Here is a 26,291-nt window from a genome sequence, read left to right as displayed (position 1 = left end):
GATCTGATTAGAACATTTTAGATGTAGCAAATTTAAAAAGGTACTCCCGTATGAGTTTAAAGAGGACATAAAAGGTAGTTTCAGCTGCTAAAACAGCATGGTTTCCATTCATCTTTATGTTTTTTTGTTTTTTTTTATCAGTATGCATTATGAAATGAATCTTGTGTGAACGGGTCATTTGACGCACAATGAAATCAGCTAATGTCTTACACAGAAACTCATCTGAGAAGAATAGAAAACAGCTGACGCGAGCGTACACACGGTGTCGAATAAGAAAACCTTTGTGATAACAGGCAGTATTTACACAGAAAAAGGCATTGAAGCCGTGCATTCCTTTCTATACGTCAGTCTCAGAAGACATTACGTAAGTGGCAGATCTCACACAACAGACAGGGCATGTGAACTATGCAAGGTCTTTCCTCTAAAATTAGTAAAGAGGAGCTCTGGAGGAGTCTCCAGACGCCAAGTCATTACATTCTTACAGTAAGGCACCAGTGAGCGACCTCTGAGGGTGCCCTCTTCAGAATGACTCCCTGCGATCCTGCGTAAGAAAAAGAAAATTCCTTCAGAAGTATTTCTGGTGTAATCTATTGTGGCATGCGCTCGTGTGATGATATACAGTCGTACAGATTTCAGACTGTCTTCTGGCCAAACGATGTGGAAAACATATATTCAGAAATATTTTTTCAATCTTCAATCAATCTTAAGTATCAAGATGCCAAGATTACAGTGAGAGAAGAGAGATACGGGTCCTTGATTTTGTAACGAGTATTAGCTGAATAGAACAAGTAAGGAACATGAATCATTTCAGACTTTAAAAGCTGGTTTTGTAAGTTATCTTGAGCATGTGGGCATAGTGTTACCTGTTTGTATTCTGAGTGCAGATGATCATGTATACATCTTTCCTTACTCAACAAAGGTCGCATTTTATCACTCACGCATTTTCGAATTCCTTCTGCGTGACTCCGTGTGCAGCGACTGTGGGAAAATGTAATGACGAGTGCTCAAGTCTAAACATGTTTACAGAAGCATCACGAGGCACGTGTACAGGAGGCGATGGTACTGGACAAAGTGTGAGTCAGGTTCTTTGATAAAATTGTGAAATCTCAGAAATGTTCTGAGTCAGAGCTGCAGGCTGATGTGCCGAGCGATCCAGCCTCTAGATGTCACACAGAGTTTTAAAACCAAACCAGGCTGCCAGGCTCACTCCTGCTTCTTGTGGGTCTGATTTAGAATATGCCAGAAAGACTTCAGATTAATGTGTTCCACCTTGAAATCATCACGTTTGTAAACCATCTCGAACTCAGAGCATAAATTATCTTTTATTTTTATACTACGCTACCAAAAAAAACACAATTTAGAATGTGAAGAGGGAAAGATGGAATTAGTTTAGAGTTCAAGACAAAATCTGTCTCTGTTATGTATTTATTTAAAAGAGATGTTGTAATTTTTTCACACGCAGCTTTTTAGAAATTGGCTATGATGCTGTGGGCTTCAATTTGAGCTTTGGAAAACTTTCAGGCCACATGATGATATATCAGATCATTATTTCTCAGAGCACTCAGCCATGAAAATAGTTACAAGATTCATACTTTGATTAATGTAATCATATAATTCTTTGTATTTCTGTTTATACTATAAGGAATACCTCTTAGCACCTGTAATTTTAAATACTGACTGCTTTAAATATATTTCTTTGCAAAAAGAGTTTTTCTCGTCTAGTTTGTGAAAATGGCTTCTGTGTCTTAAATTTTTGTCCTGATGTTATGTTGAAACAGAGCTGGAGTGAAGATAATAGAAAGGAGCAGATGATGCTCCTTGTGACCCGTGACCCCCCAAACCCCCAACACTCACACACAAACTGCTCTGAACAGTGATAGCTGCAGTGATTAAATTCCTGACCCTCGTTTCCCTTCAGATGGTGCGACATGATATTCCCACGTCATGCGCTGAAGGGGCAGCTCTCTCATGCCACAGGGCAGATTAGCGCTTTCTTCTTTGGACTCCATCAGCCGCAAATGTCGATCGAGACAAACTCGAATTTTAACGAACCTAAACGAGAGTTTTCGATTTTCAGTTTTTGCAGAAGCTCTTTGGGGGGGGTTCACCTTTCTGCTCAGCTTTCCTCTCTGACGTGTCCCTGAGCTAACGTCAGCCTTGCTTGCAATCACCCACAAAGCCCTTATGCTGTCTGGGAAGAATGAAAAGGATTGACGTCTTTCTGGCCATCTGCCGCCTACCGATTCCTCTCCCATCCATCACTCTCCCCTGCCTCGCCCATCTCTAACTCTTCACTGAGAGGATTAAGTGTGTTGGTATCTCTGTCTTTGTCTCATTACAGCCTCGTGTGTAATGTGTGCATTCTGCTTATGTGTGTGTTGCAATCTTTCCACTCAGTAATATCTTTGTCTGCAGGATTTTTCCACTGTCTTTAGTCACCAAACACTGACGCGTGTCCCCCTTTGACTGCAAATCCTCCCACAGATTGCACAAGTTCCTTTAGCAGCAGAGGAAACACAAGAGAAGTGCAGTTACTTTAAATAAATCTCTAAGATTTTATTACATACAGTATACACACAATCTGGACCTGTGACTCTGCATTGAGACTCAAGGATGTAGGGAGGCAGTTCATGAAGCTCAATTTGAAATGAAAGGCAGTTCAGTGGGACAGAAGATGATATTTTACAGCAATTAACAAATTTAAATAATAAGTAAGAGTAAAATAACAAGTAAATTTAAACAAACAACAAAATTGAAACAGCTTCTGGCCTAAAATTCATCATTTCACACACCAGACCACAACAAAGAAAATACAAACCCTAGATAATATAGACAATATTAACATCAACAGTGACTGATGTCAGAGGGAATAAGGTAAAAGAGCACTGAGGATAAACATGTAAAGAGAACTGTATAAAAATACTGCCTGCCAGATGTAAAGTATCAGTTGGCATTTTTAAAGGACTAGTTCAACATTTTGAAAGATATTTGCTGTCTTAAATAGGAAGATCTATTTGTCTCGCGGCTTTCACGCACAAACTCATTGCACATGATGAGTTTTCACGTGTAGCACAAAACAGGAAAAAAATCTGCTTTAGTCTGGTTCTCACTTTGGTTTGAATTCGAGTGGCGCCTGGGCATGCAGGAGGAAACCACATACCTTCTGTATTCTCATGCTGGCAAGTTATAGACTAATAAATGAAATGACTGAGATGCATTTTTATATTTCCACATTTACATTTGGTAACAGCTAGAAAAGCTTCATAGCTGCAGTCAGTTCACGTGTGAAAAACTCTACTTTCATTTCCGACAAGGTGACCCTGGAGCATCCGTTAGTTAAGTTGCAATAGGCTCAGACTGCAATAAGCATCTCGTTTTACTCCTTTGTTTCCTTTTCCCCAACCTCCCAGCCAGTCACGGCAGATGGCTTTCCTCCCTGAGTCTGGCACTGCTGGAGATTTCTTCCTGTCAGAAGAGAGTTTTTCCTTCCCACTGTCACCTGCTGCTTGTTCAAAGGGGATCATTGGATTCTGGAGTTTTTCGCTCCAAAATACGATAGGGTCTCAAACGTAGTCAACTCAAAGCACCTTGAGTTGACTACTGTTCTGATTTGGAACTATATCGATAAAGCAGAATTAAAACGAGTACTTTCTATCAGTATACTAATTATAAAGCTACAGTTTACCTGCTAGTTTTCTCAGCCAAAACACTAGTAGGAATCAGCTATCCTGGCTATCTCCAAAGTGAAGTAAATCCACCAGTACTGGTGACCACCTGCAATGCAAGACTTTGAAAGGATCAAACTGTCACTCTAGTGAAAAATTTAACATCCAGCAAAAGTGCACATTTTAAATTCAGCTTTTAAACTTGTTAGAAAAAGACATCACCTGTTAATTAATGAGATTTAAAGGTGCTAGTAAATGTTTTATGACCTTGAAAGAGAACCAGGCCAGCCGTTTTCCACTGAAAGCTACCTGAAGTTCTACATATATTTACAGTTAATGATATTAGTCTTTAACTGTGAATACATTTTTCCTCACTGCAAATGTCCTCAAAATGTCAAACTTTTCTTTTAAAAGTAAATTTTTTAAAACTTCCTTAAAGGGAAGCAAAGGGAATCTGAGCAAAATGAATTCCTGTTTGTGCGTTACAAGGCTGGTGAGAGCACCAGCAGACTTTTTTCATCAAGAGCAGACTCACATTCTCTGGCATCAGTTGAATTCGTGGACGTGTATGCGTTTGGGAACATTTTAGGTTTGGGTGGATTTCAGAAGAAAAATGATAAATCAAGACTGGAGTAGATAAGATAAGGAGGAAAATAAACTCTTTCAGCATCCAACCACAGGGCAAAAGTCTCAGGCCTGGTTTTTAAGGGCCTTCTTGGGAATATTACACTGCATTGCCATCATGACATTTTAAGATCCGTGCATTGAAAAATTAGCAATGCAACCCACTCTGTACCTCCACTGAAGAGTGAAGCTGAAAGTGGTTAAAACCTGTCGTAAAAGTGGAAACAAATCGACTGTGAAACACGCTGGTGGTGAAATCTGATCACGGCAGGTCGCACGGCGGGATGGTGTGCCTTCGATCGTAAGCAGTGTCATCGCTCTCCTCACCGTCGCTTACTTCGCCCAGAACCCTCTCCCTCTCCTCTTCCTCCTCAGTTTCACTCTCTCGCCTCAGTCGCTCCCGCTCCCTGTCTCTTTCTCTCTCTCGGTCTCTCTCTCTCTCTCTGTAGGAGCGCGGCAGTGTGGGAATCTGAGAGTGTGAAGAGACCGAAATGAGATCATGCAGCCTGCACTGACTGACCAACATACTTAAATTAAACATGCTAAATGTTAAAGGTCTTTCCCAGGATGATGTCATCATAGTCATATTATTAGGTTCAAGGCTTTGTGTTTATCTGCATCCAGAAATCTTTGATGCATTTTCAATATACATGATAAAGTGGGCATATTATATTAATTTCTCTGTAGTTTTATTTTTGGTTTTTTATACTCTATTAGAGTAGCTTTACATTTGCAGTTCAAAATACTCCTTAGTTATCTTAATGCATCCGAGGGTTTTAACAGCAGGTGAGTGGGGTTTCTGTGATGTCATACAGAGCTAAGAATTGAAAAAAAAAAAGCCTTTAGAGTAGTGTCAAGGCTAAGCTTTTGGTATATTTATACTGAACTGGTAAAATGACCCTATTAAAACATTAAAACATCAAACATTTGGTCAATTACAAGTTACAAAACTATAGACACATATTCGTAATATTCAACAAACTCTATGCTAAATAACAAGGATAACAAGAAGATTTAGATTTCTAATGTATGTACTAACTGCCATCTGTCTTTAAAGTATAAGGTAGAAAGTACGTACCTGATTGTCATGGCTGGGCAGGACACAATATCCTGGCTCTGTCCTGCGCAGGAGGCGTGGGGAATGAGTACGGAAAGGCCTGGGAGAGTGGGAACAGACGGAACGCGGAGAGGGAGAACTGATGGAGCGTGGTGACGGAGACCGGACAGAACGGGATGGCGAGTAAGTGATGGAGTGGGATTGGGAGAGTATGTGACTGTGGTGGTTTTGTTTGGGTGGGCGAGGGGAACGAGGAGGCAGCTCGGGCGGTTTGAGAGGGTCGACCATGTCCATCTCCGTGAGGATTGGCGGCGGAGGGACGAAATCGAGCTCCCCCTCTTGCGGGAGCGTTTGCATTTCGGCTGCATCAAGTTCGGTGAGCTCCGTCTTTGACAAGTGATCCACAATCCCGGCACCAAATGAGTCGCCAACGACATTGATGGAGGTACGCATTCGGTCACTGAGTGGACAAATGGCATCAGTGTCAGTGAGTGAAACGACGTCTTAGTGATACCAACATTTTCACAACCTCTTGCATACGTTAATTATAGCACCCTAACATGGATTGCAGAGCAGTGATTTGTTATTGCCTGCTCATCAGACACCTGACTCACAGCAGCCAGTCGACAGCGATCAGCAGACTGATGTCCTGGGTAGGCAGGCCGACAGCTGTCAGGATCAGTAGCATGGTTACCAGTCCAGCGCTAGGAATACTGGCGGCTCCAACACTGGCCAGTGTGGCGGTCATACTGGAGAGAAGAGATGGGAAAAAGGTATATTTAAATCATGCTTGCAGTAATGTGCTGTAGGCAGGCAGAGATAATCAAATCATGATTTTAGTGACGATTCTGGCTTTTTCCCATTTTCACAGTTATGCACATATGGCCTTTTCCAATCAGTCAATCAATCAAGTGCAACCCTTTCATCACTCCCTAATAGTTCAGCTTGAGTCAAGTGTCAGACATCCCTGTAACTACTGTGCTGCCCTAGGCCTCTTTTTGCCTTTTTTTCCTTTCTGCATAAATCAAAGGACACACTGGGTGTCTTTAAATTCTGTGTCTAGTACTACCTAGTAATGCAGGTCTAAGCTAAAGCAAATTAAATAGCATGGCCTCCATCAGTTTTTCCAATAGATATCCTTTCTTTGATTACATAGCAGTTGTATCCGCTGAGTGATGTGGGCTGGCAACAGACATTACTTTTTTCATAGTTTTCTGAACACTCGCCAAAAATGGTAGACTGAAAAATGCAAAAGTGAACTAATTCCACATGCAAAAGGAGATGTGTGATGGAAAAAATATATGAAAAAATAACTAAACCCAACTGTAAAACCAGACCATTGTGCTCAAAAACCACTGAAACACCAGAAAAGGCTTAACCGAAACCACATTTAATATTGGAACTCACCAATTCATGCTTTCACTGCTGATTCAGCATGTTTAGTCAGTCATATGGCAGCCAAAAGCACAATTAGCTTAAAGTTAAAGACTTTAAATTGTAGCGAGAGGTGAGTTTTAGTTTTACGTGTTTATAATATCACCATATAAAAAAATCAAAAACCCTAATCTGTCTCCACCCACAAAGATTTACACATGGAGTGGTCCAGTATTCTGTTTCTCAACATCACACACCAACAAGTCTCGGATTTATGTGAGCTCATTTACGTGTATTTCATCAATGCAATGCTTGTATAAAGTACATGAGGATAGAAAGGACTCAGTTCCTCTGTCCACAACAAAAGATGTTTCCTAAAGTAAAACTTTAAAGACTCTGAAAAATGCTGCTTGTCATTGCATGTCTGCAATTAGAGAATTATCAGTAACCACAGGGGCCTGCAGGCCAGCCAGTCTGGATACAGCTCTAAACTGTGATATTTACTGCATGAAGCTATTCATCTGTTATTAGTTACATCTCAATTGTGTCTGACAAACTGCAGTGCCAATTATCACCACGCTGTGACTGGGAGATTAAGTGGGGCAGATTTATGTAGTACATATGGATTTTATTTCAGTTTCATCACACAAAAACCATACAGCATTTTCTTAAAATTCGATTTCGTGGTAAACAGCCGTTGATGAAAGACACACAATAAACAACTTCAAAGTGCTGAGCGTTATTTGTAACCCGCGGCCACAACAAGCAGAATCTGATCCAAGCAGACTGGATCCAATCTCCTGCTCAAACCTCAGAAATGGGAGATGAATATTTCTTTACTTCCTTCCATATTTATTTCTATACCTCGTAACATACTTGATGCAAGTTGTTTGAAAATGAACTAAAGCATGCAGACTGTACACTTCTGTAAATGCAGAAAAGAAAATGAATGAACGAGTTCCAATGTGTTTGTGTTGCTGGTTTCTCGATAAAGATGCACCGAGACATTTGATGAGTGAAATTATTTGTAATTTATCTGAATGTTGCCTAACACTAATCAGCTGGTATTTGTGCAGGCATAAAAGCTACAGATGCAGATTGCTAAACAAGCTTTAGGTGTTAGCTGGAAACTTAGCGCTCCTCTTGTCCAGCTGCAGTCACTTCTGGTTCCAAAACATGTCCATCTTTTATATACAGTCAAGTCAAACGTCACTTTCCATTCATCTATGTTTGACGCAGGACGAGAGACTTCAGGATGAGTCAGAACATAATTGATATTTTTCCCTTTTTACTAATATTTGAATCAGAATGAACTTTGACACAAAAACCTTACAGCAGGACGGGCTGACACGGTATTCAGGGAATATTGTTTGTTAATATCCTTCTTAGGAAAAATAACAGAGAGCAGGACAAAAAAGGAACCTGTTCTGGTGCAATCAGGTGACAGAGACCGTGATGGAGGCTACTTACACTAATGTGCACATCGGTTTATGTTTACATTCACACCCCCACAATTTCCTGTCCCATCCTGCTTTTGGCCACAGCATGTGAGTAAATTGTGCCAGGTGCTTTTTCCTCTGGCTAAACACATGACCTTCTATCACCTAGTTTACTCAGCTGATGGCATAAACAACAACAAAAAGACAACAAACAGCTTGTCACAAGGGCCTCAAAGGTGCTCCAACATCCATGCTTAAGCATTATGAAGCGTTTCACGTCAATATCAGCACAAATTTAAATGTATATGTAGAATCAGAATATATGCATAAAGTTTTATTATTTATTGCCATCTCATGTTGCGTCACTTCTGATTTTGTTGGTAACTAAAACATTCTGTGTGTTGAAATAATCAATGCAAATGTTTGTATACTGGACACTTTCTACAAAAGTCAGTCCATCCTCTTTATAAACTGCACACCTAGCTAGCGTTGCAGGGTAGCTCAAGCTTCTCCCAGATGACACTGAGCGAGGGATGTTGGTTCCTGCAAAGGTCATCGGTTCATCACAGTGCTGCAAACCAGATAGACAAGACAACCATTCTTGCTCATATCCACACCCTGAGCCCATTCTGAGAGACCAATCAACCTAAAATGCAAGCCTTTGCACAGTGGAAGGAAGTTGGAGCACTCGGAGAAAACCCACGCAGGCACAGGGAAAACATGCAAACTCCACACGGGAAGGCCCCAGCTGACCTCGAGGTGCAGATCCAGAACTTTCTTGTGTGCAACTACATTGCTAACCACTGTATCGCTGTGTGGACTGGTTAAGGTCCAGTGTATAGATATTAAAACCACTTTGGTTTGTTCTGTTTCTTTTATGAAAAATGTAAATAGAAGAAAAAGCAGTGCTTGGAATCTGAGTAGGTTAAGTAGAAGATAAATGTTTTTTGCTCTTGGTTTTGGAAACGAATAGCTGGCTGGCAAAGATGCTGTAAGGCATCTTCAGAAGCAGCCAAGTAAGGAAACTATTAAAGGCTTATAGTTGATGTGGGAGAAAGAGCAGCGGCGCCTCAGCGGTGCTGCTTTCTTATAATGAAACCTGAGTCATGAGAGTCAAGTCACCATGTGGTTTACCTGACAGTAACGATCTGCCCAGAGTCCAGGGTGATGTCATTCATTTGGGCAATAAAGATGGCGGCCACGGCTTCGTACAAGGCAGTGCCGTCCATGTTAATGGTGGCACCTATGGGAAGTACGAAGCGAGTCACACGCTTATCAATCTTCAGATTTTCCTCAAGGCAGCGAAAGGTGACCGGCAATGTCCCCGCGCTGAAAGAAGAAGGCCACACAAGAAGGCGAGTTAGAGGGGAAAAAGGTGCAGATGTACTCGGAGCAGGCGCAAAGTGTCTGCTGAGGGATATAAAATAGGCAGACAGGTGGTGAAAGGCATAAGTGCAGAGGTGAGGGCGAAGGGAAGAGACAACAATTAAAAAAGGCAGGAGAAATTTGAGTCGGCCGACAGCCTCGTCCTAACAGCTGGGGTAGGCCACTGTTTCAATCCTCCAACATGTGAATTAAAGGAATTTGATTCCCGGCCCCGCTGAGGTCGGGTCATAATATAATTAGAGAAAACGTTGATAGGATTACCCATATTCACTAAAGCCTCAGTAATGTGCCAAAATAACAGTTGGTTTCAGCAGCAATGCTGAATCCCAGGCAGGCTGGGCCAAGCCAAGCCGGGCAGGATACAGCGGGGCCAGTTTGGCTGGTGGCAACTAATCCGAAGGCTTAGATACTTACAACACAGAATCTGTCCGACATGGACTCGTCTATGATAGCCTGCGCTTTGGCTCTGCTGTCCTGATTTGTCAGTGTAGCTGCATAAATACAGATTTTTGCCTTCAGGCCTTTCAGATTTAACCCAAATAGCTGAAAGCGAGTAGCAGGCTACGCCGATCAATCACGGTAACTACAACAGCTGTCCAAGCAATACGTGTTGTAAAAGAAATATGTGACACACATGTGTGAACACATGCCCAAACAGACGACTTCCAAACATACATATGCACTTCCTGCAAGCTGTCATACCTGCTAGCAGTGCCCAAGGCTGTGATCCATGCCTGGAAGATCCCAGAGTAGAAAGCAAAGGGGCTTTTTCTGGTGATTGCAAAGAATATAGCGGGTAGGATCAAGCCCCCATGGATCATCAGACCCACAATGACAGTCACCATGTACATGCCCAGCTGCCTGGCTACCATCTCCAGGTCCCCGATAGCTGCGATCTTTCCCGCAATCAGAGAGGCAATGCCGACAGGAGAGTACCTGGACAAAGACATCACAGCAGAAATTATTTGATTGGGACTGATTGTGGTTCATGTTCCATTAAACTCCATTTAGTATACACTATATATGTGTATGTACATGAATATTTCTTTCTGCTTTTTTAAACTGTCCAATAAGCAACAAAGCCATTTGAAGGCAGAAATTGTTTGATTTGATTGACTGAATTTAATCTAATAATTATGGATGAATTACAACAAAGGACAAGGTGTCCACAGGTCTTTTGAAGGCTACCTACTCTTTCTACTTTACTATTCTTTAAAATAATATTTAAGATCAAACCTGTAATGAAAAATACAAACTTTATATATATAGTCAAGCACAAAAGTTCACACAAAAATAAAAAGACAAAAAATGGCTTTGTTTAGGAACACAAGTGTGTGTTAATGTGAAAACAACATAATCATTGTCACCGTCCCAAACATTAAAAAAAATGTTTCACATGCAGTGTTATTGTCCTATTAAATATTTCTATGAACTGGCTTCAACCACTAAGAGTTATTGGTGGTTACCACCATAGCTGTTTGTCAGTGAACTCACCATGTCTGCATGTTACTGCCAGGATCACATTTCAGTATTTTAAGATGTTTTCTGACACAACAACCATTAAATAAGTCAATAATTAGCCTATAAGCGTCCTGTTGCCATTAACTATATTTACACATGTAAAACACATTTAAAAGGGATAGCAGAACAATAAACAATGCCGCAGAAATGGTGGCACTGTGTTCTAGTAATCCATGTGGTGACATGACTATAAATTTTACAAAGCCTTTTATAAATTGATATGAATTTAAGATATTTTAAGAATATTTAAGGAGCTGTAGCCACCCTGTTACTTTTTTTAATGTCAGGCCAACGTTTTCGCCACCTCATAAATCTTTAGTCACTGTCAAAGAAGCACGTTTCTCTGCAAGGGGACAGGACACATGCTTGGATCTCTGGTTTCCAGCTCTGGAGAGCAGTTGTCCCTGTTCATGAATACAGACTGCAGTTATTGGGACACTTGAATTAAAGCGACTCCTTGTCCCATCATGAGACGGTGCATTCTCCCAGGTCAGCTGGCATCCAGTGACAGTTGTTTGGTGCGGTATGCCATGTATATGATTTGATAGATATGCCCCTTGTATGATGCGTGCTTTTTGTATACACTGGATTCTGTGTTTGGCTCGCACCATAAGCCCGTGAGTAATCTGTTTACACTGAGTGAGTGATACAGACAATGATACAGTTCCTTTGGTGTCCAGCTGCACATGTAGAGGAGGCTTAGAGGAGCTGCGAGACAAGCATCCTGCTGTTTCTCGTCCAACCGCCTACTCTACTCCTCCTTTCCTTTCCCATCCCCGCTCCGAGTACCGCTACACTTTCTCTGCGCCACTTGCCTGGGCTCTGTGAAGCCTCAAGACGTGCACTGCTCTCACACACATCTTTTTACGTCCCTCCTGCCCGCATCTACTTTCTGCTCTGCCATCAAGTAGCTCCTCTGTCATCGATGGATCCATTACATTCTGGAGATCTTCCACCACGGCTCCCCTGGGAGCCCACAACGCCGTTCCGGGCCCCGGCTCCTGCTACTCCCCAGCATACCACAGACTCCAGCATGTCCCAGGGAAACCCTCTCCCTCTTTCCATCTGTCTGTGTCCTTCACTGACACACTTTCTCCCTCTTCCTCTTTGTTTTTGTTTTTCTATCTGACCTTGCTGCTTGTTCCCACAATTTGCCTCAAGCACACAGTCTTCGCCTTATCCATCACTGTCTCCGACCGTTGTATGTGGTATCGCCAAAATGTCAAACGTTGGCCACCAAGAGGAAAAACAGAGGCACGCACTTTTTAAACACAGACACACAAATACGAATGAAGGAATACAAGACACCGACCACATGATCATGGACACCATCGTCATGATAATTTCATTGAGGATGTTGAAGAAGTCACACATGACCTTCCCACGCTCGCCCATCCGGCCCATGCAGATCCCAAAGGTGATGAAGAAGCCAATTAAACCTTGACGAAAACACAAAGCAAGCGAGTAAGTGGAAAAATGAGAACAAATAACCAAAAAGAGACCTGGAAAACGCAAGCGTCTCGCAATACGAACTCTGTTATCAACTCACCGAGGACGTTCATGCCCCATTTGTATTCCAGTTTTTTTCTGGTCACTAATATGGGCTCAGTTTGGTTTGCTGCTGCGACCGGCACCTTTTTCAGCACCGTCTGAACCTGAAGGAAACACGGGGCGACATTCAGATTATTCTGTGGTTTGTGCTGGGGTGCTTAGATTTTGTAACTCCCATTGTGTGTGAACAAACAAAGTTTTGGCAGCGGCACGACGTGCTCTGATTTCTGTTTAAAGAAAAGGCAAAAGAGAAACATAAATACAACAAAGGGAAAGAAAAAGGAGACGAAAAGGCTGAAAGGGGGAGGACAATTCCCTGCTGCTAAAGCGGTGACTTACATGAATTTACTGAATTCCTGATGAATATGAACAAAGACGCAGTTTAAAATAAAGATGCAGACAGAAATAAAGCTCTCGGTTCACCAGCAGATGCCTTACTGCACTAAATAAGTATGTGGCTTTGCAGCTGTAAAGAGATTAGCGGTAGCTGCAGGACGGCTGACCATCGCCCAGTCAAACACAGACAACTACTTCTAATCATTCAGACGAACACGCATGACAGAAAAAACAGGATTGGACAGAAGAAGGCAACTGCAGCATCACAAAAACACAAGCCGCTTCCTGAATTGTCCCTCTTCGACGGCACCATTAGCACTAACTCACAATACATTACAAAGAATGGAAAAAAGCAACCCTAGATCTATTTTATAAATGACTTGATGAATTGCAATGGCACTGATTTATCGTCTTTTAGTATGTAAGACATGTTTTCAGTGGTTCAGTTGATAAGCTCTATATTAGTATTTGTTTTAAACTAGATTATCACACTCTGGGCCCTGGGTGGGCAACAAACTGTCCCAGAACTGTTGTGGAGATCTGCACCAATGATCTGAACTCATTTCTGTTTAATATTAATTTAATTTTATAAGTGTATTACTGCAGCAATCCACACCAGTCCCAGTTTTTCATGTTGCCCCTTTAGAAAATGAGTTGCCCACCCCTGTTGGGGATGGGTTTGGCTTTGACTCCTGTGATCTTTCTGTGTGGAGTTTGCATACTCTCCCCACACCTGCGTGAGGTCTCCCGTGAGTACCCTGGCTTCCTCCAACAGTCCAAAGAGTTGCGTGGCCTCTTAGCCTCTTTCTAGCCAAATGAAGCCTTTGAATCAGTCCAGACAGCATATGTAAAAATTGTTACGTATGAAGTTTGGAGAACAGCTAACCTCTCTGGAGAACCATAAGTTTTTAAGAACTCTGTCCGAGTCCTTCATTCTCTCAAACTGCTCAGTAATCCCTTATCCAGAAAAGTTCATCTCCTCAAATGTGGCCTGGGGCACAAGCAAGACTTTCCAATATGATACACTTTGGATAATAATTATTAGCAATAATAATTGTTGACAATCGCTGACAAAACAATCACAATTCAGGATCCAAGTGGTAGCTGTTTTGGAAACTTAAATCTGTAGTTTGCAATGGTTTTTCTAGTAAACTATTAACATGAAGCACATGAAGCGATGTCTGTGAACATTCATTCAAATTAAAGAGGAAATTTATCTTGAAAAACAAAAATACAATTTTAATAAACTTCAGATATTATTTATTTACCAATTTCTTTCTCTATTCAGTGTAGTTTGATTATCATCACCTTAAAGCTGAATGATGCAAATTTCATATAAGGAATGTAGAGCCTTACCAAAAGCTTTGATGCTGAAAGTCCCAGCAAAGCAATACTGGGAAACACTCGCGTTTTATTAAAAGGAAACGTATTAGTCAAGAATCTTTCTTTGCTATGTTTATATTAACATTTTCAGTTTGCGTGAAAGCTTATGGTTCAAGATGAGCCAAGATAATGAAGCAGTAGATGGTTAATGTAGAGGGTACCTGCTGGAAGCAGGCTTGCACCAGGTTTTCTGGGAAGAGGTTTCGAATCAGGTCAAGGAAAGCGTCCAGGCTGCTGACTTCCTGGTTTTTCGTGGATGTGGATGATGAGTTGCCTCCCCTCAGTTTAGGGTTCCCTGGGTGGATCCCCAACACCAGGATGACCCCGAGGACGGCAGCGATTACAGTGGTGGACATGTAGTACACCATGGCTCGGCTACCCATCCTTCCACTGGAGCGCGCGTCTAGACCAGCAAGCCCTACAAGAGACAGACAACAGATGTAAAACAACGTGTGTCCAAGTCCACAGAGTCAATAACAGCGTCTTTACCTCGAAGCTCGAGTTTCCCAGTACTTTAAAGTGCAAATACTTCCTGTAGAGTGTTTAAAGTTTGATACATGTTTTTTGGATAAACCGCTGGCTTTTTAGTTTTTAGCTTTTCACATGCTAATTCATGAATCAACTCAGGTGGCTCTAGCTGGCTAGCTACCTGCTAGGTTTTCTAATTTCAGTCACTAAACTGGTTGTGAGTTTGATGATTTCTGGAGTATTTTTATCCAATTACAAGAGAAATATTAGAGCATACATAACTGATATTATACGTCTGTTTTCCTCCTTAATTCGAGCATTTAAAATGCATGTTACTTACTTAAATCCTTAACACGTGCAGGAGCTGTTCAGCCATGGAAACCCATACCGTGAAGCTCCCAGCATACAGATTTTGTGCTGATGTTAATGCTGGACGAGGTTTGGAACGCTGCAGATATTAAGACTTTTGCACTTGTTGACCCTGTTTCTGTTACTTTATAGGTCTGCGGCGTCATGACTGAGCTGCTGTGATTACTGAATGTTTTCACTTTGCAATAATACCACTTATAGATGCTTGTGGAATATCTACGATGCAAGAAATTTCACAAACCAACTTGTTGCAAAGGTGGAATCTTGTTTAAGGAGAACAAGCAGATTCAGGGAGCTTTTTAGAAAAACCGATTTTTTCACAAGTGTTTACAAAGGCAGACTGCATGGGTAGGTCCTTGATTTTATACACCTGTGACGATGGGACTGAAAACACTTGAATTCAAAAATTAATGCAGCATTGCTTTTGCCTTGGAGGCTGGATGCTGGAGCTATCAGTCCTGAATTCACTGTGTTCCAGTGGCAAAGTCAGAAAAGCTATGAAATACTGGATTTCTTTTTGCTTCTTAGCAAGGTAGAGTCATTCATATATCACTAGCAATGCAGTGGAATGGTTCTTTATTTTTTTGTGCTTATAAACATGCAGCATATTCACAAATAGAGTCTAGTTGAAGAGATTGCAATTAATTTCCAAAGGGTCCACCTTCAAAACTGGGACTCTTTTAAGGAGAGATTTTACGGCGGATTTTAAGCAGAACTGGGCACTTCTTATTGTAGATTGCAGATTTTTATTAACTGTGTATTTGTGACCTATTTATCAACACAACAGTGGCAGTGCAGTGGCAGAGTACGAGTTTTACAGTTTCATTAATATTTACATGGGCTGCCACCAAGTCAAGGTTGGTGGGGTTGTTTTCTGATTTGGAAGTCCGACTTGAGGGGAATGTTCCAGTTGAAAAATCCAACTACGAAATTCCAATTTCCAGCTTCAGATGGAACACACCATAAGAGGAGTGGCTCAATACTTTTACCTACATTGTGTATGTTTGTGTGACGCTCCCATACAGTCTTAGATGCACCTTCCTAACCAAACTTGGTAGAGTTAATTTGCTTGAGTTAGCTTATAACAGAAATCCACCCTTTTGTCCAAATATGGTAACTTCTGACTAATAAGTACAGGTAGTCCTGTAGACTACATGTACATGCAATAGTCCATTAGTTCTACTAATGTCAGAATTAAAATTTTTCTACAGTTAACATATTAACATGTTTAGTTTAGTTTATTATGGTTAAAGTTCAGGAGTATGAGGTTGTAGTTGGTTAGTAATCACTGGGGACAATGAGTGTGCCCTAAATTATGCACACACTGGACAATCACCCGTTACAGTGTTAACACAGTATTGGTTACTTTTTAACTTATTAAAACCAGCATGATGCTGTCTATAATGGCCACACCTGTGATAAGGCTGGAGATGATAAGAGGCAGGATGAGCATCTTCAGCATCCTCATAAGGATTTCTCCAGGAAAGGAAACCATTGTGAGGGCGGCGCTGTCTGTCACCTGCATGTACCGCAGCATCATCCCAAAAATGGCTCCCATGACGACGCCTGAGGAGCGGAAAAAAATAAGCTAATTACAGAGTTTTGTTTTTGTGCAGCAGTTGTTTAGCCAATCATGTCTGCATTCATTTCCCAAACCATTAAAAAGGCATACTATGTTTCCATGCCTCAAAAAGTCCCATAATAGCACAGGCTATTGTTTTATTTTCCAGACAAGTTGAAACGCATGCCTAAACACTACCTTATGTGCACATTTAAAAATCTAATGAATATTGGTTTAAAAAATGAGTTCCAAATGTCACAAATATGTAAAACTCAGTAGTAATATTAACCGTGTCAGAAATCACCCTCAGTTTATAACCTTTCGGCGGACTCATTAGCCTTTTTTGTGAGGGCCCCTAACACTGTGTTTAACGTTGGAGATGCAAGAGATCGCTGACTAATGAGAGCCATCTACTGAAATGTAAACAAGTTCATATCAAGGTTTAAATCTATGTGACAAATTGCAGACAAAAATAACACACTCCTTGACTCTGCAGGCTTTTTTTGACAAAACACACAGCTGTGGAGAAACATACCAAAGTGTTTACAGTGGCAGAGCAAAGACAACAACAAGCCTAAGACATCTCATGGGAAAATGATCTCGGAGTATTTACATCAAGGTTTGCGTGTGGTAATTTTTGCTGCAGCATAAATTGGTCCTTTTCTTTTTTTTAACAATAAAACTAACCTCAGTTGTAATTCTAGTCATTCAGTAAAACATGTGGGAATTTGGAGTGTTAAACTATGTGCATAAAAGCAAAACAAAGGCTTGTTTTGCTCCAGTATTTCTTCAACTTGTGCCCTCATCATGGCATCGCCTGAGTGCTTCTTTTCATATGTACCCATAACCGTGAGTCCCAGCAGCAGGTTGTGTGTGTTGCGGCTACAATGGCCAGCATCTTTATACGCAATCTCTGTGTTGTCATCTCGCTGGTTTTCTTTCTCCTTCTCCTTGTTTGCGTTGGACTGGTTGGCTGTCGGCTGGTTTGTCATCCTGTCTGTGAGGACAGTGGAAAAGGTGGGTTTTAGTGCTGAATGACGACGTGCTTTGGAAAGCAAACTGCAGCATCTCATAGCAATGCTGATTAGCTTAGACTATAAATGTTTAACATAGCAAGGGTAGACTAGCAAGGCTTCACACTTTACCGCTGGGGGTGGTCGAGCCTATTTTTCAAAAGGGGATTAGTGAAAACCAGAAGCACCTAAGGCTCACACAACAGGAATGTCCTGTGAGGATTTGGTTTAGGTTCTAAATGGAGGTAAATGTGCATAACTGAAGGCAATCCAAACACAGCAGGCAAGGCCTAAACAGGACATGAAGAAACAACTCAAGAGATGTAATCTGTTCATCATCCTTTAAATGGAAAATGATGAAACTGCCAGACTCCAAATACAGCACAATATGGAGGTGATAGAAGATAGAGGAACAGATTTAGCTGATTAGTGAGGTAAAGTGAGGTAAAAAATGACCCCCTAGAAGCAATAGGATGTGAACCCTGGATGTGTTACACGCTCTGAATGAAGTCCTGTGTACAGTGAAAGCATTTGTTCAGGTGTTTTTGATGTTTATCACCTACATTTCTCTTAAAACAGAAAGATAAGACAAATTCATCTATAACTTTGCTTAATGTGCACCATCTTTTCTGATGGATTTATTAAACTGAAAAGATTCTGTACAAACTAATCAAAGGAGCTTGCAAAGAAAAGCGTCTGGACTTCTTTAAGTTACTTGAAGACGTTTCACCTCTCATCCGAGAAGCTTCTTCAGTTCTAAGGTCAAATGGTGGAGAGTCCCAGATATAAACCTAGTGGGAGTATCCCCCCACAGAGGGACAAAAGGACCCCCTGATGATCGTCTAATCGCCTGAGCCAAGGTGTGAAATTGGGTGTGGGTCCCAATCAGCCAGAGTTAGGGGTTGTCAAAGATGATGACTCACAACTCAGAGGGTCAATATTAATGCTCTGGGCACCATTTGATATCTGAGTGAAAATTAATGGCAATACATCAAATACTTGTTGAGTTACTTCATAGAAAGCTGTCACGGTCAGGAGCCTGCTAAATGAAACGTCTAGGGATTAACAGAGTCCTTCAAAAACTGTGAATGTCTGCATCCATCCAATAGATATTTAACCTGGACCGAAGTGCAGGAATGATGTCAGCATTACCACATGGACAGCATTACTGAAAAGAGTAATTTGATAATAATGAAATCCAAGTGTGCTGTCTCTATAAATCCAAATCACACCTACAATAATTCAAATCTATCTATCTATCTATCTATCTATCTATCTATCTATCTATCTATCTATCTATCTATCTATCTATCTATCTATCTATATATATAGATAGATAGATATAGATATAGATAGATATAGATAGATATAGATAGATATAGATAGATATAGATATATATAGATAGATATAGATAGATATAGATAGATACATATATAAAGCAGAGTTATTTCCATCAAAACAATGAGTCATGGAGGAAGAATGTGTTTGCTGTCCAATAACACGACACGTTTCCAGTCTACCAAGAAAATTTCAGAGACCCCACCGCTACCATCTCTCAACATTAATTGTACATAAACACATCTGGAGAGCAGCGCGGTCGTGCCAAATCCCTGTCACAAGTATGAGCGTCACATTTACAAACTGTCTGACTCAATGAGAGTCTGACTCAATGAGATAGCTGCAATCAGACATCATTATAATCCATCAATTTGAGCAGATGGCATACAGTCGTATACATTAACCAAAAGAACAATACACAAGGGAGGATGTGTAAAAAGATACCTACTGCTTTATGTGCTCACTTCCACGCTCTCACCTCCTGCTCCCTCTGGCCATATCTCTGCCCCTTTCTAGTATGTGACTGTGTCCAGTCCAAGCACCAATTTGGATTTCCAGAGTTATCCCAAACTGGTGCGTATCAGGGCCGGAGAACGCCCAGCCAAGTTTCAATTGCAGAGATATAATCCTCGGTGAATGGAGTACCGAGGAGAGGAGGGGGAGGGTGTTCCTCTTAATAGTCTTCACAAATCCTCTTTTCAATCCTTATGCCATTCTTAGCATGAACATTGTTTGGTAATGTCAGCTGACCACATGCAATTTGCTTGCGTATGCGAATGAGAATAAGAGAAAGACGTCTCTCACCTTTTCATCAGTGTTTACGACAACTGTCCGCTCCTTGTGTGGATTTAAATGACCACAGTAGGCGGAAAAAATTGAGCCCAAAAAAGTAAAAGTTTCAAACTGAGATGTGACCAGCCTACAAAAGGGGCTACTGCAAAGAAAATGAATGAGTAAAGTTTACTTTTTAAACAGACAACAAGAAAAACCAAAAATCCTGCTGAATGTGAAAAAGACTAATACTATGAGAATAACAATATCTCTCATCCTCTCCTTTCCTGATAAGAGACCTTGAAAAAACTAATCAACAGCATGTATCCTGAGATGAGAGCAGCAGTGATGAGTGTAAGCTGCAAAGACATCCTCAAGGACCTGATGCGGTGCTGCAAATCTGTCTTCCTTCCCCAACAGAGAGATTTCCTGCTCCAGGAAATGTCAGCGCTGCCTCAAGACAAAATGTATCTGGCCTCTAGGAAGCAACTCTTGTTGGGCTGACCTGCTGCTTTTCAACAGAGGAAAACTGAGACCATTTACAGTTTGGGAAGATTAAATTTGACTCCTTAACTTTCTAAAGTCTTGCCTGAAAAGCCCTAAACAGAATACAGAGCAAAGGCCATGCACCACATGGAATTTCTGTTACATCACGAATAAAATGCAAGAATTCAAGTCAGTGAATTCAGTTTGGTCAGCCATCTTACAGTAATCCAGGATTTCAGAGCAACATGACACAGGTATTACCAGTCTGCCAGGTAGGCTGCAGACACAGGCGCATATTCCTTTGAAGAGAGAACAACTTTAAATCTTTGCAAGAGCTCTGGAAAATAAAAGAAGCACTAAACCCTGCTGGTACAGTAGTGATAGCATTGCTGTTTACATGCCCTCTTTGCGAAATACAGACACCAGACAGAAAACCTCCCACAGTGACTTTCAGAGTAATGGCGACTGGATAAACATGAGTTCCCTCAGCGTAAACACTGCGGTCATCCATCTGATGTGTGATGATGACCTGTGCAGCGCGTGACAACCATCACAATCGGTCTTCACATGCGGTCATGCACTTACGACACATCTTCTTAATCGTCATGGCTTCCAGGGCGACGGGTCACCACGCCAGAATGAGTTAATCTCCCCAAAGAGCGAGCTCTGATTACTGTAAATGAGCCCAAGCAGCTGTAGATAAAAAGGTGCGCGTACAGCTCGAGAGAAATACCTCAGTTTCTGTCGCAGGCTCGTCAACCCCCCTCCTCATTTCCACCCATAGTCTTCCACATAAATAATCCGACCGTTCGATCACAGACGTTGATCCAAGAGATCAAACAGATGCAGCTCTAACTCTCCGAGCTTAACGTTCACCGCGTACAAGCTTTTTGATTTCTTCTAAAAATCAGCATACAAACATGGCTGCCACTAGATATACACAACAAAAATGTACATTTTAAAATCTGAAGTGAGCAACAAAGGACCGTGAATAATCGATTTGGCCATTTGACATGATAAAGTTGTTGTAGTCACGCAAACTATTGTTGTAAAGTGAACTTCTCTTGGTTTTTAAGTGAGTAAATGTGAGAATGTCACCTTCGCTTCTACGCAACTTTGATATATAAACTGTAGGAGAGGCTCAACTTTTTAATGCAACGAACATGAACTATAAGAGAACTTCTGCATCCAGATGGGATCACTGTGTGACGGCATGTAAACCGATCAAAGGTACACGTCTCCCGCTAAATCACCTGATTCACTGGTGCTTTCTACTAGAGATGGACCGATCCGATATTACGTATTGGTATCGGTCCGATACTGACCTAAATTACTGGATCAGATATCGGAGAAAAATAAAAAATGTAATCCGATCCATTAAATATCACGAAAGCACCTCACAAAACTTGCAACACGCCGTAACTCACCTCAGAACGTTAGCACGTCGGAGCAGTATGCATCACGTGATAGAGCGGCTGTGGCATGCGGGACCTGTCGGTGGTCTGGATAGCATGTGGAGCTTCGCTAGCAACCTGGCATTTCATCTCCGACAAAGTTATCCCCGAGAGAAGTAAAGCAAGTGTGTAAGTCCATCTCTGAATGTTTGTAAAGCATTCCCACGTTAAGCTTAACAAGCGACTGCCTCTCGCTCTCCGGCTGCTACTTCAATCGTGATGATCAGCTGATCGGCTTTTCTGTCGCGAGTCCGTCTCTCTTGTTTGTTTTTGGCCCACTTTGCACCAGAAAGAGGAAACCAGTGGCTGAACAACAGCAGCACGTTTAAGCTTGATCAGCTGTTGTTAGAATGTATTTAATATTACTTTCTACTCCAGGATCTTTTTCTAGCTGACGCTGGTAACTGTGCAGGGGCGGATCTAGCAAAGTTTAGCCAGGGGGGCCGATAGGGCATTAACTGGGAAAAGGGGGCACAAAGACATACTTTTCTTTCTTATTCTCATTTAAAATGTCTAGCTTTTAATAAATAATTATCTGACACCCAAAGTTTTAATTTGATGTAAAATGAATAGAAGTCAATTACTGTATATAGTAACTATTAAGTCTAATATATATACCCTAGTAAGCTATAGTACTTTTTCCTTTGGGAAGGTACCATCTGTGCAGTCTGCAATTTTGTTGAAGAAAGATGTTGAATCTATTTAATATTTCTTGAAAAATAATTGATTTCTGTGCATTTTTTTTCACACTGCATCAAATTAAGGTTGATTACGTCGATTAAGCATCATGAGGTGGAGCGTGAGGGGTGGTTCCCTATTTTTTATTTATTTATTTTTGTTGTTGCTGGGAGTTGGAACCCTATTAGTTAGGTTGCTTAATATTTACGCTAAGTACTCTTTAAAATACCAGAATAGGGAGGATGGTGTAGGTTTAAGTTTATTAGATTGATCAGTATTGCTGAACTATGAAATTTTTTTTTGCATACAGGTATAACAGAATAGCTTTAGTGTAGTTGTTGTTTTAAACTTGAGTATGAACTTATACAAAATGCAGCAAGATATTTAAAAAAACAGTTTTGTTGATTAAAAAACACTATATCGGATTCATATCGGTATCGGCAGATATCCAAATTTATGATATCGGTATCGGTATCGGACATAAAAAAGTGGTATCGTGCCATCTCTAGTTTCTACACAGACTAAATTCCGATCAATAATTATTTTGTTCTTTCAATCAAGGTTCGCATTCAAATTTACAAACATTCGCATTCAAATAGTGTATCCATGTAAAGATTTTCTGTGTGTGGATGTTACAAATATACGCTGTATTTTATTTTAAGGAACCATCTGTGCGTGCATGTGTGTGTATGTGTGTAACTCCGGGTGTGTACGGGTGTGTCAGAGGATTATGTCCAATGGTTGATTGTTTGCTGTGAGCCTTGCAAACGGATCGAGATATAATCCCCATCCCGCCCCTCCACCACCCTTGTTCAGCAGAGGGAGATGAGGATGGCCACTGCAGCAAACACAATAAACTACACAACACACAACTGCCATCGCATATCTAATAAATGAAAAGATCTGGGTGTGTTATCCTGTTAGCACCATTATGCAATATCACAAAAATGAATGTGTTGTACTGTTGTAGCTGGCGAATGTTTTTGGGTTTTTTGCATTAATCAATGATCGTCTGACAGAAAATCAACCAAATAACATGAAGTCTTCCTGCTACATAAATGGAAAAAAACAGCAAAGTCACAGATTTGAGAAGATGACATCATCTTACAATCTGTCTCTCACTTAAAATGACTATAAAGGTTCAAATTTGTTTTAAGCTCATAAATAATTAACTCATCATTTCACCTCTGGGTCATCAGGATAAATGGAAACTGCTGATTACTTTTCAACATTCCTAAACATACATTTTAGCTCAAAGTTTCAAAGACCTTTTCAAATCTTCTTTCTCCTTTGAGTTTGTGACCATGATGGCGTTCCACGACAGAAAATCACCAGAACTGTATTAAAAATACACTCAGCATTTTTCTTTTAAGTTGGGTTACATTTATTTGAGCATAAAATACATTTTTGTTCATTAAACAGACAGAAAAAATAGGAAAATGCACAGATATATCTAAGTATTGTCTTAACTATATAAACTTTGAGACTGTTTCAATTGACTACAATTTAATTTGTTATAACAGCAGTTTATAACAACTGTAGTCTTTTATGTTGAAAGGTTCAAAGATGAGACACACTCCCTTGAACAACACTTGGCAATGCTGTCGAGGAAGGCTGCCCTTTTAATAGTAAGAAACTTGAGGCAGAACCAGATTCGGCCATCTGCCAAAGGCCAATTTTGAGCCTTAAAAACCTTGAAAGTCGTTTAACAAAACATCAGGTGGTCATTTGTATTGCAAAGATCTAATTTTACCTTGCAAAACATGAACTGAGCTGTAATTCACATTTGATTGCTGCTTTCAAACATTAACCGTGGTGGGATAAGATTGCCTGCTTCTGCTGCTAACACATAATTGTAAAGCTGCACAATAACAGTTACACTCAAAGACAAGAGATAACGCGCACATGCTGCACCGCAAAAACGCCGTAACGGCCTTCTCTCCCTACAGACACCCATATTCTAGATATCAGCGATGACAGATACACAGCACGAGTGTCCGTGCACTTCAAAGCAGAGCGCTGCCAAACTCCTTCAACATATGCACAACTGCCTTCAAACACATGCCTGGTGTATGAGTTTACCAGATCGCAAAAGCAGCGGGGTTACAGTCAGTGAAGGTCAGTGTCGACCACATCAGGTCTGTACACACACACACACGTGAGCGCACATGGGTCTAGATGCTGCCTCTTGACTGTTTGACAGTGAATAACAGGAAACTTTTGATACTAGATAATCAGATTCAGCACCGAATTTGGATTTGATAAATGCTGTCTAATCCAATGGCTTCTAGTGCATAAAGATATCTCACTTGCATTTCCTGTCAGTTCACACAAGTTGAAGATCACCAGTAGAATGAAATTAGGCATGTCAAGAGCAGGCTCTGGATAATATTTCAGAAGTGTCCTGAGGTTAATTCAAAGGAAGTCAAGGATGTGACAAGCTGACATCAACAACTAACACTTTATGTCTCAGGCCTATCTGTTGGACAGCGTTACATATACAATAACAAGAAGAAAATCCCAACGTCTCAAAAGATACAAACAATAAATGTGGCAGCTTTATTTTGCTAAGATGTGAGAATAGGTAGAGTGAAAATGAGAGAAAAGACTTGAGTTCTTGTGTGTGTGGTGTTGTCTGCATGTGCGTGTGCGAACACATGTCAACACACAGACACGCACCCCCTCCCCTCCTCTCTCACGGACGATAATCTGAGTGCATTAATCTGTTGTTTGAACTCCTTAAGCACAGACTGTCTATCACATCTGCTCTCTTCACCCCAGTAAAGCTCTGCAGTTTATAAACTCCCTTTTTCTCCTCTCGCTCTCCTTCCTTCTCCTGTCTTTTCCTTTTTTGATCTGTCGCCGCAATTTCTCTATCGCCTCCAGCAGGACTACATTTAACACAGCTCATTCCCTTCATACAGTAAATCCATCTTCTCATTTGGCCACCAGACCTTTTTGGAAACTTCTTATTCCAGCTTTGATCCCTCTCTGATCCCTCTCTGATCTTTCTTCCTCTTACTCACATCTGATAAAACATGACAGGGCCCACATGTTGAAAAACTGAAAAATCACCCAAGCCAATGTCTTTAATGAAATAAAAGCCCAAAACATTCACAATCTTTGCACAAAAAAAGATGAAACAAACCATTAATGTGTCTGGAATTAAACACTGAATAGTCACAAATGATACAAATTTAGCGCATGTGCGCGAGGCGTGAATGATTGGAGAGGAGAATATAAAAAAATGACAACAAGGAGACGGACGAGCTTACCTGCTGTCTGTCGCTGTCTCCCTTCCGACAAGAGCGAGGCATCGGGAGAGACACGCAGAGCAGGGACGTGGAGATGATGAAGACGAAGAGGGGATGGGAGGCGAAGTCACAGTCTTTGCGTCATCTGAGGAAATTTGCAGATTAATACAACAGCTTGATGCTCTGAGCCCCTCTCCTCCCCCACCTCACCCCACTGCATCTCACCCTCACTCCCATCTCCTCCCCTCCCTCCTTTCTCTCAGCCTTCATGACTGTGTCTATCACAAGCCTCTTTTATATCACTTTGGTTACACTTTTGGGGAATGCACGGGACAGGCGAGAATTACCAGTGACAACAATCACACGGAAGGTGGAAGATAGATGCAAGAAACAACTTTAAAATGATTATGGAAATTCTGCAAGTTAGGAGTTTGGGGAGTTTGGGGGGGGGGCATCATTATCCTCCCTTCCACAGGAGGGTGCTATGACTCTTCACTGAATGGAAGAAACCTGCTCAGCAGCTTCCCCCTGAGGCATACATTGACAGATATCAGTGTCAGTC

General features: G+C 41.2%; 1 protein-coding gene across 1 annotated transcript; it reads right to left on the bottom strand.

The window, feature by feature from the left end:
* Nucleotides 1–4,551: 4,551 nt before the first annotated feature.
* slc1a9 (solute carrier family 1 member 9) lies at nt 4,552–20,950 on the bottom strand. Its single transcript, XM_085352854.1, has 11 exons — nt 20,929–20,950; nt 17,576–17,731; nt 16,587–16,739; nt 14,498–14,754; nt 12,616–12,721; nt 12,379–12,505; nt 10,248–10,481; nt 9,294–9,488; nt 5,961–6,095; nt 5,368–5,806; nt 4,552–4,758 (listed from the first exon to the last, which is right to left on the bottom strand). The coding sequence occupies exons 1-11, from the start codon at nt 20,948–20,950 to the stop codon at nt 4,552–4,554; spliced, it is 2,031 nt and encodes a 676-aa protein (XP_085208980.1).
* Nucleotides 20,951–26,291: the final 5,341 nt, after the last annotated feature.

The sequence above is a fragment of the Diplotaxodon limnothrissa genome, linkage group LG4 (assembly GCF_057381915.1).
Source record: "Diplotaxodon limnothrissa isolate DT_005_m linkage group LG4, D_limnothrissa_male_GT1.1, whole genome shotgun sequence".
Lineage (NCBI taxonomy): Eukaryota > Metazoa > Chordata > Actinopteri > Cichliformes > Cichlidae > Diplotaxodon > Diplotaxodon limnothrissa.
The sequence above is the reverse complement of the archived record's forward strand: the minus strand, read 5'-3'. Positions and strand labels throughout refer to the sequence as shown.

Coding starts and splice junctions, on each gene's coding strand:
- slc1a9 (XM_085352854.1), bottom strand. CDS start 20,950: ATGACGATTAAGAAGATGTGTC. Junction 12,722..14,497: donor TGCAAGCCTGCTTCCAGCAG/GTACCCTCTACA, acceptor TGTTTCCTTCAG/GTTCAGACGGTGCTGAAAAA. Junction 10,482..12,378: donor ATGGTGTCCATGATCATGTG/GTCGGTGTCTTG, acceptor GTCTTTGTCCAG/GTACTCTCCTGTCGGCATTG.